This window comes from Crocodylus porosus, unplaced genomic scaffold (assembly GCF_001723895.1).
Source record: "Crocodylus porosus isolate Cpor-Errol unplaced genomic scaffold, CroPor_comp1, whole genome shotgun sequence".
NCBI classification, from domain to species: domain Eukaryota; kingdom Metazoa; phylum Chordata; order Crocodylia; family Crocodylidae; genus Crocodylus; species Crocodylus porosus.
The window spans coordinates 24,033,147-24,053,840 of record NW_017728915.1 but is presented as its reverse complement, the minus strand read 5'-3'; the positions used below and the strand labels follow the sequence as shown (position 1 = coordinate 24,053,840).

Below are 20,694 nucleotides of genomic sequence, written 5' to 3'. Positions count from 1 at the left end.
GAAGGATGCGGATAATCTGGAGAGGGTCCAGAGAAGGGCCACTCGTATGGTTAAGGGCCTGCAGGCCAAGCCCTACGACGAGAGACTAGAGAAACTGGACCTTTTCAGCCTCCGCAAGAGAAGGTTGAGAGGCGACCTGGTGGCTGCCTATAAGTTCCTGGGGGTCTTCAAGCGAAGGTTAGATGTGTATCTAGCTGGGGTAATGTAGGCCCAGCACTCTTTCCTGCTTATGCAGGGGGTCGGACTCCGTGATCTATTGAGGTCCCTTCCGACCCTAGCATCTATGAATCTATGAATCTATGAAAATCTGCCTTTAAAAACAATTTCTTCCACTTAGCAGAAGCATTTTCACCTGAACACCCTTGTTAGGGATCTTTTCCTCCATTAGCAATTGCATATGAAGGAGACAAAACACTTATGTGAAAAATCCTGGAGTTCTGCCCACAGAAACACCAGCCCTTGCATGCACAGGTGACTGCACCAGCATGAGAAGACCAGTGTTCACGTAACCAAAATATGCATATAGAGGCAATTTGTTTGGAGGAGAAAGAGGCGTTTTCATTTAGTCTGAGCTCCAGCAGGAAAGTGATCATGTGACTCAGCACTGTGAAATTTCCAGCATAGGCCACACGATTATTTCCATAAATCTTACTTTTAAAAAAAAATTTTTAGCCCTCAGATGTGAGGCCTAAAAAAACAAAAACAAAAAAAATTTTATAATCCTCCCCCTTAGAGATCCCAAATAATTTAAATTGTACTCTGAAATGACTAAGGACTAAATTAAATTCAAGCTCCAAAGCCAGTGAATAACGGCATGGATAGCGCACAGGGCCACAGGATGCCAACTGATAAGTACCGGTAAAAGTCCGTTTGAGTCTAGCACAGTAGGCTTGGGCTCCACAACTGGCTTTCAATTGCAAATGCTCCACAAGTTATTAAAAATTAATAAAAGAACTTGGGTGAAGTAATTACATCAGTGAAAACTGTATGAAATGGAAAGAAAGAGCCAGTTGGTGCAGACAGAAAAATGCAGTCCCCCCACTTCCTTTCCCCTGGTCTGCTTCCCCCCACTCTCTTAAAACTGACATTTGGGGATGTAACTAGTTCCCTCCTTTTGCCAGCTGATTTACTTAAGGATATAGTGGTGTGTAAGTAAGAAGAGGTGCAAACACCTACCGCATTTCTCTAGAGCAACCAGGGGAAAAACAACAAAATAGGACTGGAGAACACTTACCACCTGCTGGGGCAGGGAGATGTGCAGCACCCAACAATCAGTTGCAAAATGACTGCTTTAGGGCAGCAGCTGCAAGACTCTGCCAAATTTAAAGGGCCAACCACAGAACAGCATGCTGGGAAAGAAGGTTGTATAGGAGAGCAACCATGCACTGGGAAGCTTATGTGTAGACTACAAAATAAAATACCTGAGAAAATATTGCTGGCAAAGGAGTGTATGTTTTGTGCACCCTATCCCTCTATACCACAAAAGGCTTTTCAGCTGCTTGCACCACGTAGATGCCATTTTGGAGATCTAAAAATCATTGCAATTTACATTAAGAAAAGTGTCTCTTTCTTAATGTAAGAATCATAAAACAGGTAGCAAGTCCTGGCAGCTAAGAATTGGGGCTGCTTGTCAGGAATGCAGCTGTGAGGTGTGGAAGTTCTCTTCCTACTAGATAGAGGAGAAATATCTTAGGCAGAGAGAAACAGAAGACAAATAATACTTTTCTTTGAACGGTGCCTTTCCTCCAAGGATCTTGGACCATTTTGCAAAGGTTAACTTAAAACTCTCTGTCTCCATCATGGAGAGAGAAAATGAAGAATGTTAATACCTCCATTTTTGTAAGGGTCCGCTACTTTAGTGATGACTGAAACAGTTGCCCCAAAGTCAATAGAAGCAGTTTTCCATGTACTCAAATATTTTAGTGTTAGATGTCTCCGGCTGGGTACCCAAAAAACCAGAAGCACTCCTAACTAAAGGACAAAGCCAAGAATATGGCTTTACCCATCTGAACTATATAGTTCTTATCCCTCAACTTTCACACCTCTACTCAAACCATTTATCAAGTGGGTAGTTTTCTCCTCAGTAACATTTTTTAAATGAGCGGCACCTCATTTGAAAAAGAAATGCATGCATTACAGTGATTGCCTCCTTACAGAGGGGTTGAGCACTGGGAGCTGGGGATCATTCAGACAAGCCTCAGCCTGCATTTATCAACTTAGCTTATTTCCTCACACCTTGAAACACCTTTCAAAGGATCTGGTGGCACTCAAGACAACTGTAACTTAAACCTGAAGCCCAGTTTAAGTTGTAGTAGCATATAATGGGAAAACACAACTTTTTCCAGTCCAAGCACAGTATTTAATTAATTGATGATGCTGTCAGTGTGACATGCAAAGCAAAGTCAATATGCTGAGTGTACCTCTGCTCTCACATTTAAGCTGTGTTTCAAATGACAATATTTCTAGTTAAAAAAAAATGGATTGAGTGGCAAAAATAATAGGGAGGGAGACTGATTGTTTTGATGGGAGCCAACTACTCAGATCAGAAGCGCCTATAAATGAGTTACCAAATTGCTTTAGAGTCAAACAGCTTTACTGATGGCTAGCCTTAATTGTAGCACCTTTGTGTTTCCCATTTCCAGGTTTTTGCTGCTATGGAGTGCAGTGCTTATCATGTACCCAACCAGCCTGGCTGTGATTGCATTGACATTTTCCAATTATGTTCTGCAACCTGTATTCCCTAATTGTATCCCACCTTATAATGCCTCCAGGGTTCTCTCCATGGTGTGTCTATGTGAGTATTTGCTAATGTTCTTCATGCTAATATGATTGTCTTACGTTTACATCAAAGAAACACCCTCTTTGGGGCCAATCATCCCCCATTCTCAGTGGTTCCTGAATGTCCCTTTGCAACACAACCAATGCAGCTCCACTGTAGCGGCTGAATGTGGTGGGGGAGTTTCCACATCTCAAGCCAGCCCTTTACACAGCAGCATTCAGGGGACAGGCAACAGGATTCCTAGCTGGCCATAGCTTATGGCAGGAGTGGGCAAAATGCAGCCCAGGGACCGGAGAATGGCCTGGTGGGCCACATATCTGGCCCACGGGGCCCCTAAAAAATTTAGAAAATTAATATTATTCTGCCCTGAGCTGCCTGTCATGCAGCCCTTGATGGCTTGCCAAAACTCAGTAAGCAGCCCTCTGCCCAAAATAATTGCCTGCCTCTGGCTTATGGGGAAGGATTTCAGCCACTTCTCCTTTGTCCACCCATCTGAACCAGCCACTTGGTTCAGGGGAAAAAAAAATCATTGTTTCTGAACTATACTCATACAGCCAGTAGGTACTGGGACTCGATATGGATGACTAATAATTTTTTAAGGCACTCAAGAATGGGGTTAAGTCTTTGCATAATACTAAATGTGAATGTGTAGAAGATATTAAATGCTACCAGTTCTTAATGAGTCACTAAAAGTCCAAAGAAAACTTACCCAGACTGAAAAGGGATGACTCCTGAACCTACAAAGTCTTTCTGGACAACTGGCCTTATGGACAGGTCTGGGAGACCTGCTGGCACGCTCCTCTCTGAAGTTGGTAGCTTCCCCCTTATAAGCCCAGGCTAGAATTCCAGGGTAGCGGGAAACTAGTAGTCTGTCTGTGTCTTTTAGCATGTTTTCAATGTACGTTCTTAAACGTGTTGTTTTGTTCCACTAAATAAAGTCTTCTGCTCTCTAGTACTCCTGACCTGGGTGAATAGCTCCAGTGTTCGATGGGCAACTCGCATCCAAGATATATTTACAGCGGGAAAACTGCTAGCCTTGGCCCTTATCATTGTTGTGGGCTTCATACAGATCTTCAAAGGTACTCACAGAGCCTAAACACTGGTACAGTACTACTGTTGAAATTAAATTCTCCTAGGAAAGCCTGTTGTACGAAACCTACTCTTTTCTAATTATAAACAGGCACGGAAAAATTCTGAGGGTGGAAACAGACACCATATGCCGTCTCATTTGTGCCGCCTTAAAAATTTTTAAGGCAGCACAAATGCTGAGCATATAGATTTCCATACCCTTTGTTGTTCCACATGATAGGAAAATCAGTGCTGCAACAAAAGGTAGTAATAGAATCCGCTGCTTTCTTATGACAGACCTCTATTACCTTGTGGTGCTTTCCCCACTGCCATAGCCCTGTGCTGTGGGTCTGGGAGTAGGGAGAAGTGCTTCCCTGCTCAGCCAGCCCTGTGCCACTGGCTAGGGGAAAGCCTTGCTTTTCCCACAGCTCCAGACCTGTGGGCCTAGAACAGCAGGGAAAGCAAGGTTGCCCCCCACCCAGCAAGCCCTGTGGAGCTAGCTGAGTAGGGAAGCACTTTTCTCCACTGCCCCAAACCCACGGCGCAGGTCTAGGGCAGCAGGGAATGTGGGCAGATTACACTGCCCCTTGTCCCATGCTGTCAAGGGCAGGATAAGTGGAAATGTGTATTTCACCCAGTGAAGCAGATGTCATGGCACAACTGATCCACTCCATTGAGTGACATCTGTTTCTAGCCTGAATTATTTTGCTTCCATTGCTGACAATGTGCTCACCCAACAACTTGGATTTTAAATAAATTGTTGTTGTTGAATGCTGTCTCGTGGCAGGTTTCAGGCTGGGCCAAATGGCACTCAGCTGTGCAAGACATAAAAAGTGCCACTGGGCAAGGTTGACACAAATATATGACTAAACTGAAAATAATTAAAAAATATTAATTAGCCATTGAAACTACAGGATTTCTTCTAAATGCTGGTACGATCGAGAGTGAAGTATGCTCTATAACACCGCACAGTATTGTCAGGCAGGCAACAGCAAAGGGAAATAAGACAGAGCATCTTGAACAAGTTACTCCCCAAAGAAATAACTGGTTTTAAAAATATAATGCACTGAACTAACATATTGAAAAATATCCCACTTGATAGAGTTACATTTTATCAACTACATGCTCCTCTCCAGTTTTCAACTGCTTTAGATGCATGCTATATGCAGTGATACCAAAGCCCCACATCAACACATTACTTAAGCGCTTGCCTGGCTCTAAGCACATGATTAGTCTAAATGTCTGCAGTACTCACATGCTTAAAAATAGTAGGAGTTTAAAGACCTGATTCAGCGACATAATGAAAAGCACAGGACACAAGGCCCAATGTAGTGTATATTACAACTCACATGGAGAACAGAGAAATACACCATTTGCAGCAAACCAGGAAGAGTAGTTAGAAATTAACACATGATTATAAGAGGGCATGACTTTCTGGGCAGTAGAAGTTCAATGGCCTTAAAGCCTCTGCCTCCCCCAAATAGGGTTTCCTGGGTTGCATGAACACTTGCTCCATTCAGAGAGAAAAGCTTAAGGTACCAGGTGTTTCAACTAGTCACAGTTCCTTTGAAGTCAATGGGGATGATGCCAGCTGGGCATATCTACACAAGATGTTTACTGTGGAGTAGACTAATTAACTGCACATTAAACATCTCAGTGCCTACACATGTATGGCTTTTAGGCTGAAGTAAACTAAGACACTCTGCAGCAGGGTACTACTTGTAAATACAAGTACTATCCTGTTTTGGAGGGTTTTTTTACTCCTCAACAGCACACATGTAGATGGCTACCTGGGGTACGAGCATGCTTCAGTGAGGGGCTGCCTGCCAGCTAGCCCTACACTGAAGTACCCTCGTGCCCCAGCCAGCCCCTCTGCGGCATGTTGAGTCGGATAGTGATCTAGAAGGTGGTTTTCCCAGGGGAAACACCATGCATCTGGGTCCATTTCCTTAAGAGCCTGGGAGATAACTGTTCTTCTGGCATAGTTCAGTACCCACTGAGGTGTTGGGGCTTAAAGCTCACTTTATGGAAATGGGAGGCTCTTCCCTAGCTTGCTCCTACACCCATACGGCTGAGGGCAGGTGAAAAACTTGGGGCATCCAAACCCCAAGCCTCCAGGCTTGAGCCTGCATGTAGGATGCCTACCAAAAGACATTGGAAATATCTGAAGCCCCTGGTGGGTGTGGAGGATGTTTGGTAGTTGTAAGGCCACTTATGGTTCTGGAATGACTCATGGATTTGGACTTCATTTGGCCGATTTGGCTTGGAACATGAAACATTTCTTTTAGGAAAAAAAATGTTGAGTCGGGCAGGTTGGCCCCTAGGGCCCCTGCTAGCCAGGGCTGCTCCAACTCAACTCAACATGCTGTTGGCTCAGGTACACATTCAAACAGTGCACCTGGGAGTAATAAACTCCAGGGTGTATTGCTTCTCATTAATTGCATGTGTAGATACGCCCATTGTGTGGCAACAATGTCAGTGCAACTGCGGCTACTCAGACTAGCCAATGATATTTCCCCAGGACAGTTTTCTGTGAGAATATAAAGGAAGCACTGAAAGTGTGATGTTAATGCTTACTACTTTCTTTTTCTTTTCTTTTTTTATTAATTAATCCAATTTATCAGATAACAGATTTGACATTTAAGGATAAATCCAATCCCCTAAAATATACATAAGGCAGACAGTTATCTTTCATCAGCAGTGCCCCCTTAGCCCATCAGCAGCCACAAAAGTCTTGTGTTTTTTTAAATCCCCGACAGTTCCTTTATGTTTCCCTCTGGTATGCTTTTGTGTTTCTTCAGCTCTTTATAATAATTCACCTCCCTCTTTTTCCCCACTAACTGCTTTTCAGAGTACAGGGAAGCATAATCTAAGACAGTGGTTCTCAGTCTTTTTAGAATCAGGGCACTCTCCCCCACTGTTTTGATTTTGGCTGTATCCCCAGTTGAGGACCAGCATATCTCAATTGTTCTCAACTGGGTACTGCTGCTGACACCCCGCCAGCAAAGAGTGCCCCACATACCTGGCACACAGCCAGAGCAGGAAGAGCTGTGGCCTGCATGCATGCTCCTGCCTGCTTTAGGCTTATCAGAGAACTTTAATGAGGCAGGAGAGCACAGCTGTCCCACCGCCTATCCCAGAAACAGAGCTGTGGGGTAGGTGGAACGGCCTTGCACTCCTCCATTTCTGGGAGAAACAAGACCAGGAAGGGCTGCCATACAAGCTGCTTTTGGTTAGTCAGAAAACTAATGAGGTAGGAGAGGACTTGTATGCTGCTGCCCTTCCCAGCCCAGCTGTGCATTAGATGAATAAGGCATTTTTACCTGGTGGTGGTGGTGGTGGCACCCATGCCACAGCATCCCTGATGGGGGTCTCAAGGCTAGTTGAGAACCACTATTCTAAGATTTGTATTAGCAACATATAGGCAAGAAGGATGTTTGCTATTCTTTGAAAAGACTTTTCTTCTATCCTGGTGTCCCTGGTAGGTGGTGCTCCTGTATTTTAGTTCTGGTTTAATGTTTTGCTTATGTTTTATCTGTAGGAAACTATGAAGAACTGACACCAACCAATGCATTCACTTTTCGGATGACTCCATCTGTGGGGCATTTAGCATTAGCTTTTCTTCAAGGGTCATTTGCATTCAGTGGGTGGAACTTCTTGAATTATGTAACAGAAGAATTAGTTGATCCCCGCAGGCAAGTATTTAGTTCCTTCCTACCACTTGCTTTGAAGTACTAAGAATCTGGGATCAATCTATTGGTACCATTCACAGAGTAAGCTGCAGCAGGACTGTCTATATGTAAGCTTCAGACTCAAGGAATAAAGGTATCAAGGAGATTGGCATAAGGTTTGCTGCAGACCACAATGTCTGCTAAACCTGGAAGAGAGTCAGTTTCATCATCATGAAGTCACAGTTCAAATGCCTGAGGTGCAAAAGTAGAATGACAAATAAAGGTGGCAGCTTTTGGATCTTTAGTTAGCTCTGGATGTTCTGAGCAATGAAATGTGCATGTACATCAAGTTATGCATAGTCATAAGTCTTTGAAGGATTGAGGGAGTTAAGAAGCCAGATATGGGGCTGTCTCAAGCAACCAACATTTTCACAAAGCTCCAGGATTTCCAAGTGAATCGTGACAAATTTGGACCTAAATCAGGCAGTATGTCCTTAACTGAGCATCTGAGGAAAAAAGGAAAGAAGTTAAATGAGCTGGTTGCCAATGGGAATTGGGCATTGTACTGTCAATGTACAAATTAAAGGTGAAAAATGATTCACAATAATTAATAATTCATACTAATATTTTTTTCAGGTCTGCAGTTTTTGAGGGAGAAATAAAAGAAAGTTAGTTATACTGCCAAAATAAAGCATGGAAAAAACCCTACTGCCTGTAACAAGTCTTTGCAAAACCATAATCTTTTCTGTATCAGACAGAGAAGAACAAAAATCCTTCATGTTTCTTTGGATGAAATGCCTGCCCCTAAGCAAGCTCTCTGCATTTATAGAATGCTCCTGTGACTTAGCTAAATCTATTAAATAACTGAGACTGGGAAAATGGCAAGTCCATTATTTTTCAGTAACTAGCAGTGCGTTGTTCATGGTACACTATTAGTCTAGTTAGTTATCTTACGAATAGGACTTGGTGCACTTTCAAAGCAAAATAAAGTCTTCCTTCCTCCAATTTAATTTTCAAGTAGAGACACACCTGTAGAAAACGTGCACGTGGTCTTCACAAAATAGAAGCTGATATCTACAGCACAGCCACATTGTAAATCTATTTGTTGACCTTCAGATTTGTGGTTAAATACTGTGACATATGGGTTTATAATGTACCAGAACGTGACATTTTATAATGGTTCCAGTGACTATGCCTGGCTATGGAGAGAAACAGAATTCTCTCTCTCTCTCTCTCTCTCTCTCTCTGCTTACTGCTATATACAGCAATAGACGTTTACACCACAAAACTGAGTGTAGACTTCCCCAAAAATGTAGGGGGTTGGTATGGCTTAGTTGTAAGCAAATACAAATTCTTATCACCCTTCCTAATTCTTTCATTAGGAACCTACCTCGTGCCATATTCATATCCATCCCGCTGGTGACATTTGTGTATACGTTCACCAACATTGCATATTTCACTGCCATGTCACCCCAAGAGCTCTTATCCTCCAACGCTGTGGCGGTAGTAAGTAAACCATTCCATGGATGTCTAAAATACGTTTTAATTTCAGTTTTGTGCTTTGCAGTGTATTCAGTGTATTTCAGTTTCTTTGCTTTCTGTTGCTTTAGACATTTGGTGAAAAGTTACTGGGCTATTTTTCCTGGGTTATGCCAGTCTCAGTGGCCCTATCTACATTTGGAGGAATAAATGGATACCTTTTTACCTCATCAAGGTTAGATGGAGTACAATTTTATGAACATTATCTAATTTGGGGAGGGGCTGCTTTAATTTCATTTGCTAAAGCAATGCTAGATGGATACTCTGGATGTTATAGAACATGATCTCACTGTTGGGCATGGTAAATACGTTAAGTTAGGAATTACTCGATTTTAGTCAGTAAATAGAACACTGAATTGCAGAATCACTTGCAAGAGCCCTTATGGTCTACTGAAAGGGTATACAGCTGTACTGAAATAATTCATCCATATGTAGGCAATGTAATTTTATAATATTATAGGCTGTGGACACATGAACAGGTTATCCTGGGAAAACACAAGCTTCTCCCAAGAAATAAAGCTGGGGTCACGTGAAACAATCCCATGAACCAAGGTAAATCTCCTAAACTGGGAAATTTTATCCTGGTTTCAATCCACTGCCTTTTCTTCCTGGGAAAGCTGTTAATTTATGCGCAGTTCCCCGAGGCAGTTTCATTCATACTTTTGCCTTGAGGTTCCAGTCTCAGGGTAATTCTCTTCATGTTACCCTGGCCAAAGTTTCAGTAGCCACCAGGCAAGCTACGTTTAGCTCAGATTGTAGGGACAAATTCTGTTCTCAGTTACATAGACACATATCTAAAGTAGGCCCATTTATTTTAGGGGAATTGTTCTCAGTTTGCACTGCTGTCACAGGAATCAACATTTTTCCTGTGTATATTAAATTCTAATTTAATAGAGATACCCTCTCTCCTTAAGAAAGCAAAATACCAAATTCTGATGACAATTTAGTTCTTTAACATTTTAGCAAAGTCCCTTACTGTGGTGTTCTCACAAAGGTCATGACAAATTTGAACCTAACCATTTGAACATATTTAAAAATGTATATAACACGATATTTATAAATATATATATTTTTAAATCAAATCTTGAGGGGTAGTAGACCAGATCCAAAGCCCATTAGGCACTGAAATAACCATCCCTTTAGGTATCTATCTTAAATAATTATACAGTACCTGTTCCATAGTACCTGAAAACCCTCACAGTCTTTCATGCATTTATCCTCCTAGCACTCCTGTATATAGGAAGGTACTATTACCCCCATTTGACAAACAGGGAACTGAGCTATGACAGGCTTTGCTGGAGTTATGTGCTTTATCCCTTGAAGTTTTAGGGCTATGTATTTCCCCAGGCCTCACACAGTCTGTAACAGAAGAGCGCTTGGTTTCAAGTCTCAGATTAGTGAGCACTAGAAATTTAACTCTCACTGCAAGTTTCCCATATGCTTTGGATCAAGCCAGTTAGAAATGGAGAAATAAGACAGCTAAGCATTGAAATGACTATTGCACACACTCTGAATGTTCCTTCTCTTCTTTCCAGATTATGTTTCTCTGGAGCGCGAGAAGGTCACTTGCCCAGCTTGCTTGCTATGATCCATGTTAAACACTGTACACCCATCCCTGCCCTTCTAGTGTGTGTAAGTTTTATTTTTCTCTCGTGATGTCTCATAACCTGCTTAGATTTGAATAAGACTAAGAGCTTCAAAAAACCTTTGTTTGCAAACTGAAATTCTCTGTTTAAAGAAATGCATGTTCTTTTACCGATGCTGTCTGCTCCAGGATTTTTTTTTTTATATGGACAAAGTTCTCCAAGGTAGTTCTCTGCAGTGGAAGTGCCAGCTGCCAAGCCTACAGCCACAGTGATCCCCAGGGTCAGAGCAAAATGCTACTCTGCTGAACAATGTTTTGTGCTGAACAATAGCTTTGTACTGATAACTTCTTCAAGGAATCAGGATGTCTTGACTTCACTTTGCTCCTGTAAAGAAAGGGAAGAGAGAAAAATCACTGTAACAAGATCTGAACAAGAGGTCAGCTCAGTTACATTAGAAGGCAACACAGGAAAGATTTTTGTTTGCCTGTTTTTTCTGTTTATGCACACGGTATTATCATCTCATGGCAGTGGGTTGCAAAAGTTACTACCAAAACGGAGGGTGAAATAGCGCTATAAAAAGGGGAGTGTTAGAATATAAGGTGCACTAATGTTTTATTTAAAACAAGTACAAGACGAAAATTCCTCGTGTTTCAGTCCATAACTGCATGCAGTAAGCAAGAAAATATTCTGACAGTGCAACCAGGATTTCACCCATACTAACTACATATGTTCTGCTTGTCCCCGTGGGAGAACAACCGGCTGCAACAGTTGTGCTATAGCCTACCGATATATTTTTCTCAATAAGTCTCGTGCACCTTCTATGTTTGCATAAAATCATGGTGTAGCTGAACAGCAGTAGTATCCATACAGAGAGGACTTAATGCCCCATAACACAAATAACACACATTATCTGTGAATCTTTTTTGATTGAACTGCACCACAATCTGTGCTGTCCTAAAAAAGTGGACTCATAGTGGGTTGCTGTGCTCTAGTGATGCAGATGAAGCAAAATCCCTTGATCATGAAAAGGTATCAGCTCAAACAGTATGCTGAATAGCAGTGAGTGTTACTCTGAAATAGCCACAATCTATGCAAGCTCCCCATGCAGAACAGACCTGATAGATCAGACACATGCTAGCTACCCAGTTTATTCAAAACATTCCCATTAAATTAGTATGCAAATTGTAGAACCAACACTGCATATTAACTACTCATTTGAGGTGTTTTTTATGCATCTCAGGATGTTCTAAATGTTTCCATGAAATATTAATTTCTTAACGAATAGTAATATAAAAATAATACACTGTTAGCAGTTCCAATAGCATATTAGGTCAGCCTTTAGGGAAGCCTAATTAATCTATCAGGATTTTACTAATTAATCCTGGCTCTCTATGCATTAAGGGGGGGGCCTACTTAACATCTCTGAGGATAACTTGTTTTCACTGTTCCTTAGCAAAACAGAGTGTCCAAGCAAGGTGGCTAATATTACAACATTAGGAGAGTTCGAGCTATTTAAAAGTGTTTTACAGAGAAAGGCTTAAGGCAAGGTAAATCAGTGCCTTGTGCAGTAAAGAGTCAAATTATGCCACGTGTTTGATCTGTTGCCAAGCATTTTGTATGGCACTGGTGTGTCCCCATATAAGCAAGCAGGATATTTCTCTGGGACAAATACAACCTCCAGTTTAAGTAAGTACTCAACATTTTTTTGAAATGACAAAGGGGGCAACTGGGTAAATTGATGGGCAATATGCCGACTACTCCTACCCAGGAATTATTCCTTTATAGAACCCTAGGATTGGAAGGGACTGCAAGGGTCATCTAATTCAATCTCTGCACCAATGCAGGATACATTATTCCTGTAGCCTTCTAGACAAACGCCTTCCCAGCCTTTTCCTGAAAACTTAAAATGAAGGAGATTCCACAGCTTCCCTGAGCAGCACACCCACCGTCCTACTGTTCCAACAGTAAGGAACGCAAGACCCGACCGCTTCGGTGCAACCTACACGAGACATTTCATCAGCACTAGGGGCTTCATCACAAAACCAGCCAGTCATTTTCTAGCCAGATAGTCAGCTATGCTTACTTGTAATATTGGGCATCACCCATAGTAAAGCAGACTGCCATGGTACATGTGGAATGCAAGACTATAAGATAGATGGTATCCTATTTTAAACCTTTTCCAAGTTACCAGCTTTGTTGTAGTCTTCCCAAGACCATGAGATCTCCCTTGGGCCTTATATTAGTAGCTGTGGAACGGCGAGGCACAGAGGTATCTTGTATTACTGTCTGTACCTGTAGCACAGCACGTTTGTTCTCCCTGCCTATAGCCCTTTGCTACAAAATCAGTGAGTCACAACAAACAGGAAGGGGTAGAAAGGTCAGTACAGCACACAGGCGCTTCATGAACGATTCTGGAATCCCATTTTTGGTGCTGAGTCTTATTGGACACTAAGCTCTGGGTCTTAGTGAACACTATTTATAGTCTGATGGCATTTTTAGGCAATAATATTGCAAATGGATGAGTATTTGTTATGGCTAAAAACAATCATGTGACAACACATCTCTGTTGATTAATGCAAGTAAAAGCAGGATCAAGAGAGGGTCAATGGTAGCAAAATATAACTACCTAAGTAGGGTCCTATCCTGACACCTCCACCTCCAGCCGATGCCAATGGGAGGCAAAGGCATTCAGAACCTCTCAGGAGCAAGCCAGTGAATAGTAAGCCAGGTCTGTTTGCATTACAGCATTATTCAGAAACAAAGCAAGTGCAAATAAGCAAGCGGATGCATGGAAATTTCCATGATCCATCAGCCAGTTTCTAAACAGTGCTAATGCTAAAAAGATTAATGATCTAGGTCATCTGCAGCATGAACTATTGGCTAAAGGAAAAAAGGAAAAGGGTAAGGCTTTTCTTCTTTATACTATATACAGGTCACCTGGAACAAAATAAGGTACTAACCACAAAATGTTTGTTACAAGAAATCCATCTCTTCTCATAACAACTTAAACTTTGCCAGAAGTTTGTGTCACAAAGCTAAGCAGCTTTTAAAACAAACGTATCAGAGCTCGGTATAGTGAAGCTACTAAAAGCATACGCTGCAAGAGTTCTGTTCTGTCGTGCACTTCCACCTACACAGGAAAATCTGTATCGGCTTCATGGGAAAGCAAAAACAAAGCCTTAATTCAGGGGACAATCTGTGGGGTGATTAAAATCACCGAGTTTGAGAAAGTCCATTGCTGGGCATTATAGTTGCCCCTTCTTAGACCCCAAAGTGTTCTGGAATTAAAAACCAGGCACATTCAGTGGTTTTTCTGCTCACTAGTATCTTCTTGCCTCAGTGTATAACCTGGCTATATCCTGTCTGCAGTGCAGAAGCTGGAAAAGAGCTGATGCAGGTGTCTGACATGCTCAGGCATTTCCTCAGAGATTGTTCGTTGCTGGCACAATACGTAGTTACTGAGTACCGACAGCTTTCCAGCTCTGGCTTGTTCCAGATGTTGCACTGCTTTCTGAAAAGAATATCACTAGTCTACTCCAGGTGCAGATTGCTGTAAACAGCCCTCATATCCAGGCTGTGCAGGACAGAAGGGAAAGGGAGGAAAAGGAAAAGACCTCAACACAGAAGCAGCACAGCTGGTACAGAAGCCTGCATGGCCAGCGAGCTCCTTGTTCGGTGTCACTCCCCTCAAAATTCTCGCGTGCTAATTTGGGAATCCCTTTGGATCAGGTCCTTGCTGTGGAGGTCAGACATTCACTTCACCCTGTTCTTTCCTATCAGCAGGATAGCATGGAGTGTCAATTCAGGACTCTCCACAGCTACAGCAGTTGAACCTAGTTGGTTTTAAAACAGTAGTCATTTTGTAGTAAGAAAAGGAAGAATCACATCTACTAGGCACCTCTTATCAACCAGTACTACTTTTTTTTTTTTTTTGAGTATCAAGGCCATTTCTTTTCACTTTGTGGCCGTCTGTTCATTGTTTGAAACATGTCTTTAAAATGTACTTACGGCCAGTATCAGGAGTGACATTTTCAAAGGTGACCTCTGCATTCAAACTAGCAATTTAGTACGTGCATAGGTGTGAAAATCCTTGAAAACTGGGCTATGAGTGTTTGCAAAACCTGTGCAAGGAAAGTTATGCAAGCATTCACAGTAGTTGTTAGCACATGACCATAATTAGAAGAGTCATTTCAGGAAATTCTCAATACATCCTTATAAGCAGAACTGTAGATCCCCATAATCAAAATAACTCCAGATCCCCATTCAAACCTAGGTTTCCGTGGCACAGCTTCAATATAATAAACAGAACTGCAGGAGTCAACAGCAACACCCAGCATGAGATGTAAATAAAAGAAGCTTAACTGCTTGATTTCCCACCCCCCTTTTTATTGCTTTTATACAGATTTCCAGTGCTGACTGAAATAATATGCTTCTTTCTTTTCCAGTGTTCGGCTACTGCTGTTATCATGCTTGTTGGAGACACATACACATTAATTAATTATGTGTCATTTATTAACTACCTCTGCTATGGAGTGACAATTATAGGCCTGATTGTTTTACGTTGGAAGAAACCCAAAATCTTCAGACCTATCAAGGTGAAAATATTTTAACTCATTTCTTGGTTCTGCACTCTGCCCGTCAACAGCGTAAAGGATGCATGAGTCATGGCAAGCCCCTTCTCAGACCCAAAGTATTGTTTATTGTTCTTATTTGCGTTGTGGAAATGCCTAGAGGGCCTGACTGAAGCACCATTGTGTTAGCACTGCACAGGCAGATAGCAAGACAGTCTCTGCCCAAAAGCACTTGTGGTTTAAGAGAGAAAACAGACAAAGCGTGGGAGGAAGATCCAAAGCACAGAACAGGGAAGCTTATACAGCAGGCTTTTGGCTGGGCTGGGAATAGAAAGTTGCTTTTGGCTGGGTGGGGAATAGAAAGTCAGGCTGTGGTTCCCAGTGCTGTGCCCCATCCATTAGACAGCACTGCCCTCCTATCCTTGTATACCTCGCAGAGTGCTCTTATAATTCTGTACAGTTCTGTTTTGCTCTTCTCTTCTGTCTCCTCTTAGGTAAATCTCCTTGTTCCAATCACTTACCTGATATTTTGGGCATTTCTGTTGATCTTCAGTTTATATTCTGAACCAGTCGTCTGCGGAATTGGACTCATTATCATAATGACTGGAGTGCCAGTTTTTTTTCTTGGCGTGTACTGGAGAAATAAACCAAAGTGTGTAAATAATGTAATTGGTAAGAACACCTTTCAATCTGCAAACGTCCTCCTCGGTTCCACTGTTTGTTCATAAACACGTAGGATTCTCGCGGGTCTTCCCTTCCCACACACCTACATTCATGGGATTCACCGACATTCAGATTCTGTTCAGCAGCTAGGCAGAGATCTTTGGGTAGGATTTTGCTGAAGTTTTTAAATATCACTCCAATTATTTGCTAAGAATGAGAGCAGTTTAATGCCAGTACATGATACATATCCAGAAGCAAAAAGCGATGGTGCATATGGCATGAGAAAAGAGTGGCTTTACAACAGAGGGCATAAGTACACTGCAAACTTAAAAACGTCTGTCAACAGCACCCTCAAACACACCACACTAATCCCCGTGCAGACTGTCTCCTAAACCAGAAACAGTGCAGATGCATTCACACAGCACAGGGGTGGGCTAATTAACAGTGTCACTTACAGCTAATGAGCATTTCTGCTATTTTTCAGCCGGCGGCAACGTGCCGCCAGTTTTAGTGAGTGACAGAGCTAATTAGCCTGCCTGTAGTGCCAGGGGAGTGTGGCTATATACTAGCTGTAGGAGCCACAGCATATGAAGGCGACACTGTCCAGCACAGAGGGCTTGTGGAGTACACATGCCTAAATATGGGGAACGTGCCTCTGGCTCACAATTTGCAGCCCCTGAACCCATGCTCTGTGCAGCAGGAAATAGGCTTCTGGGTGTGATCACAGGGGTTCTAGGGCTTGATTTTTAAATGGAAAAGAAAGATGCTGAAGTCCGGCCCCAAAATGCAAATGAAGAAACAGAAACAACAGATGGGCTGGAGAGAAATTAACGATAGGCTGCAGGGAAAAGAAGTGGGGAGCATGAGACTTCCTGGAAACCAGAAACACATTTCTTTGGTTTGTAACTCTTTTCAGCAAGAAATGACCATCCTTTGTGCAGGGCGGCTGCTGTCATTCGCAATCCACTTTCTAGACTTCAGCAAAGTTTCTAGAGCTTGTGCACTGGGAATATATTTCAAATAGGGCTTTGCTGGAATGACTGCTCTAAGACTTTTACCCTGGGTAGTGACAGCCCAGGTTTCTTGCTGCATCCCCGTGGGGCGCACTGTGTCAGTCACATTTTCAGGGCCAGGGAGCAGGAGGGAGCTACAAGCTGTATTTCTGTGACTGCAGCTGGTTCACTGAGGTGCCTATACTGCTCAGCCCTCTGCACGTTGTTATTTTTCTTCTCCTGACCTTGCACTTCCCTCCATTCATTCAGCCATCTCATCATGGCCACGGTCCAGCCAAGCACTTACGCAGGAGTGTAACTTCAAACACAGGAACTGTCTAACTGCCTAAATAAACAATAGTAAAAGTAGAGCACCTATAAGCTTCACCAAATCCTATCCTCCTCAGCCTGCTTTTGGATTTGCTCCTTTCCTCAGTCTACTGTACACACACATCCCAATGGACAGCCAGGTTCCCACATGGATCAATATCAGTAATCATTTTACATGCATAGAATAGGAAATCTGGGTTCTACCACCACTCAAAAAAAATTAAATTATACATGGGCCATAAATTTGAGCTGAAAAGAGGTCTTAAATAACTTTTTCTTTTTTATTTGATTTCTTATTAAGGCTGGGATTTTCAAAGGAAAAAATCTAAGACAAATGGAAACTAAAGAGTTGGGTACCTGACTCCTTAGGCTGTTTTGAAAATCTCAGCCACCCATTTTAAAAGGGAAAATGATTTCATTCCTAATTTCAAATGGAAAAGTGTAATAAATGTGGTTTAACTGGTTCAGCCTCATTGCATTAGGTCTTATTCAAACAGGTTTAGAAGTATATTTGCTCACAAGCTAAGCAATCATAAGGCTAGATTACTTGAATTCTTTCAACAATAATCCCATTAACAAAGTGGGTGTTTGTTCCTCATAGAATCCATGACATACTGGGGACAGAAGCTGTGTTTTGTCGTCTACCCTCAGGGGGGAGAGCCAGAAGAGGAGGATCTACCTTACACTCATTCTCAGCTCCCTGAAAGTGAGAAGACCTTGAAGAAATAATGAGAATTTCTATAAGACAGATGTAGCTTTTTGTTTACATGGTGATTTTTGCAAAAAAGAAAAAAGAAAAAAAGGTTTTCCTTGAAAAGAAACAACACACGTTTTTAGAAATCACATAGTAAAGCCCATAAAAGGAGCTACTCCTTTATAGCAGTCCTTAGCATTTAGCGTTTTTCCTTAAAAAAAAATACAAATATGGAGCTGGTTGTTTTTTTCTGACCGTTTCAGTCAAAGGAGTTCAGCAGAGAAACAGTAAACTAAGTCTGTAATTACCAATCTCAGCAGTCATATGGTTCTGCTGTAAGGCATACAGACCTACAGCATTTCAAACCTAGAGAACCTTCCAATTATGAAAATAAAAGGGTTAAGTCAGGGGAACAAGGGAAGGCTCTTCAGCCCTGCACCTTCCTAGGGAAGCCAATGATAAAACTGAGATTGACTTCAGCTGTGCAGGTTCAGGACCTCCTTGTCCCGTGTGATTTAAAGTTACAGTCTAAAAGCTTTGTTGTGCAAAAGCCAAACACCTATGAGAGCAAAGTTATGGCCATGTCTCAATATGTGCAAATTCAGCTGTTAAAACTAGGCACATCTGAGGTACTTGCATATTGTACACTGGAGTTGCATGTAGTTTCTATGCTATATGTGATCAATGATCATTCTGCCATCGGCAACATAATAAAGAGAAGTTGAGAAAAGAGCTAAAGTAACTTCAGTCCCCAGGCATTTCTGGAAACAAGGAGTTGGGTTTCATATTAAGAATTCTGAACAACTTTATTATTACAAGAACTGGAGATACAGGCTAAATTTAGTACAGTCCTATTGTCATTGGAGAGAGAGAAAAAGTCTTCTAAACATAAATTGAAATGCATAATGGAAAAAAAGAATCAAAGTATAATCTGTTCCTTTATTTCTAATGTTTCAAACAAAAATCTCATATTGCCTTTGAAGGTGAACACCACATTTTATCCATATTCAGAAAAGCTATAATCCTTAATTATTCTACCATAAGATGCTCTTTAAAAAGTGTCTTGCATGTTTATAGCTGTAGAAATTTGATATCGTAAGATATCAGTAGTTGGCTTATTTCAAAAATGTATAGTGGCTATAGCTGTACAAATCTGACCATTTCCATACCAAAGAATCTTTTGAAAATGCAAAAATATAAAATAGCTCTAAGCAATACTTTGAGTACTTTTGATATAGGTTTGATATAGTTGCTACCTTTGATATAAATTAACTACATTTCCTAGTTTTTACAATAGCCATATGAATGTTAGTTTTGCAGGTATCATGTTTTATTGTATGTTAAAGGCTTTGGTACAAAAATTAAGGGTTCATTGGTCTCTTAGTTTGTCGTGTACTACAGCAGTGGTCTCCAAACTTTTTTGATCACGCACCCCTCAAAGTAAAAAATTTTTGAGCATGCACCCCCAATATATGTATATTTATTTATTTATAAATTATATACACGTACTAGTGTACTAATATATTATGTACATTATAAAACATACACAAAAATAGAAATTACAAAAGGATGAGATAAAAATTAATATAAATAGAAGTTCTAATATTTTATTCCTGCACCCCAATGAATCGTCTTGCACACCCCACTTTGGAGACCACTGTACTACAGCATTACTCTCTGCAATACATTGAAGATGAGGCTCAAAATATGAGGCCAGATAAAGGAAAGCATCTTTCCAACAGAATAGGCATTTAGAATATATTTTTATTTTAAAAATATATATCCACACTGTCCAGATAGTAGATATAGAAAAGAAAGCACAAGTTATAATTCCCAGGTTCATATGAAAAAAGAATGCAGGATTAAAATACATTTAGCTAGAGAAGTACACACACATACAAACAATACTTGAGTGAGAGACTTCACATTTTAAATAATCGTATAAATAGGTAGGTTTGCAAATCAAAGTCAAATTTTCAACATAGGCCAGATACCCATCACATTACTGGAAAAAAACAGTTTATACTGGTTTACTATTGTGATGCCTGGTTTACTTGTCTTTGCCTGTCAAGATCTGTATGGCCCAGATTCTGATGGTCTGTGGGTAAAATTCACTCTTGTGACATACATTTCAAGAAGATTACTTTCCCCGATAATGTTACTGGCTAGCAGGCAAATTAAATATAGTTCAGGATCAACAATAACATTAGAGTCTATAATTGTCAAGTTTTATGGGTTTGTTTTTTAAAAATGAAGATATGAAATCAATGACAAATCTGCTGTAATGAGAAAAGGCACGGGTATTAAGAATATACTGTAACTGCTGGTATTCTTTCACATGCGTTTTCTTTGGTTAAGGAAACTAAAATCAGAATTAAAGGACCAATTGCTTCAGTTTTAAAATGTGTTTGCCTGAAATCTTGTCTTACATTTTCAAACTTTAAAATAATTTTGGACCTAAACCAGGCGGCGGCATTTAGATGAAGGTATTTTGGAACAATGTTTTACTTTGGGCCCATCTATAGAGCTCATCTGAAATCTGTTTCTGTCACCCTGTTCAGTGATCATAAACACTACTGTTTAGTTATCAATACTCTTTGTCCCATTCTGCTTTAGAAAAAAAGCTTTTGTGAAAGCTAGGTTTTACTTTATGCAGTATCTGACACCAAAATCAGCACACAGAACCAACATACTAATTTTGCTGCTGGAAGTCCCTTCCCCTACCCCACAGAAATACTCCTTTCGGGAAGGGTGGTTGCCATCTTGGAACCAGAAAAAAAACAAATCATACACTAAAAGTC

The 20,694-nt window shown here is 41.1% G+C and overlaps 1 protein-coding gene across 1 annotated transcript in view; it reads left to right on the top strand.

The window, feature by feature from the left end:
* The window catches only part of SLC7A10 (solute carrier family 7 member 10), a 76,455-nt gene extending 58,341 nt beyond the window's left edge, over positions 1 to 18,114 (top strand). Inside the window, exons 3-11 of the mRNA XM_019535847.1 lie at positions 2,643 to 2,794; positions 3,733 to 3,858; positions 7,389 to 7,542; positions 8,901 to 9,024; positions 9,129 to 9,232; positions 10,593 to 10,689; positions 15,089 to 15,238; positions 15,709 to 15,886; positions 17,801 to 18,114. Of these exons, the coding sequence (XP_019391392.1) occupies positions 2,643 to 2,794; positions 3,733 to 3,858; positions 7,389 to 7,542; positions 8,901 to 9,024; positions 9,129 to 9,232; positions 10,593 to 10,689; positions 15,089 to 15,238; positions 15,709 to 15,886; positions 17,801 to 17,928 (1,213 nt within the window). The 3' untranslated portion in view covers positions 17,929 to 18,114. The remainder of the gene's footprint in view (positions 1 to 2,642; positions 2,795 to 3,732; positions 3,859 to 7,388; positions 7,543 to 8,900; positions 9,025 to 9,128; positions 9,233 to 10,592; positions 10,690 to 15,088; positions 15,239 to 15,708; positions 15,887 to 17,800) is intronic.
* The last annotated feature ends 2,580 nt before the right edge of the window (positions 18,115 to 20,694 follow it).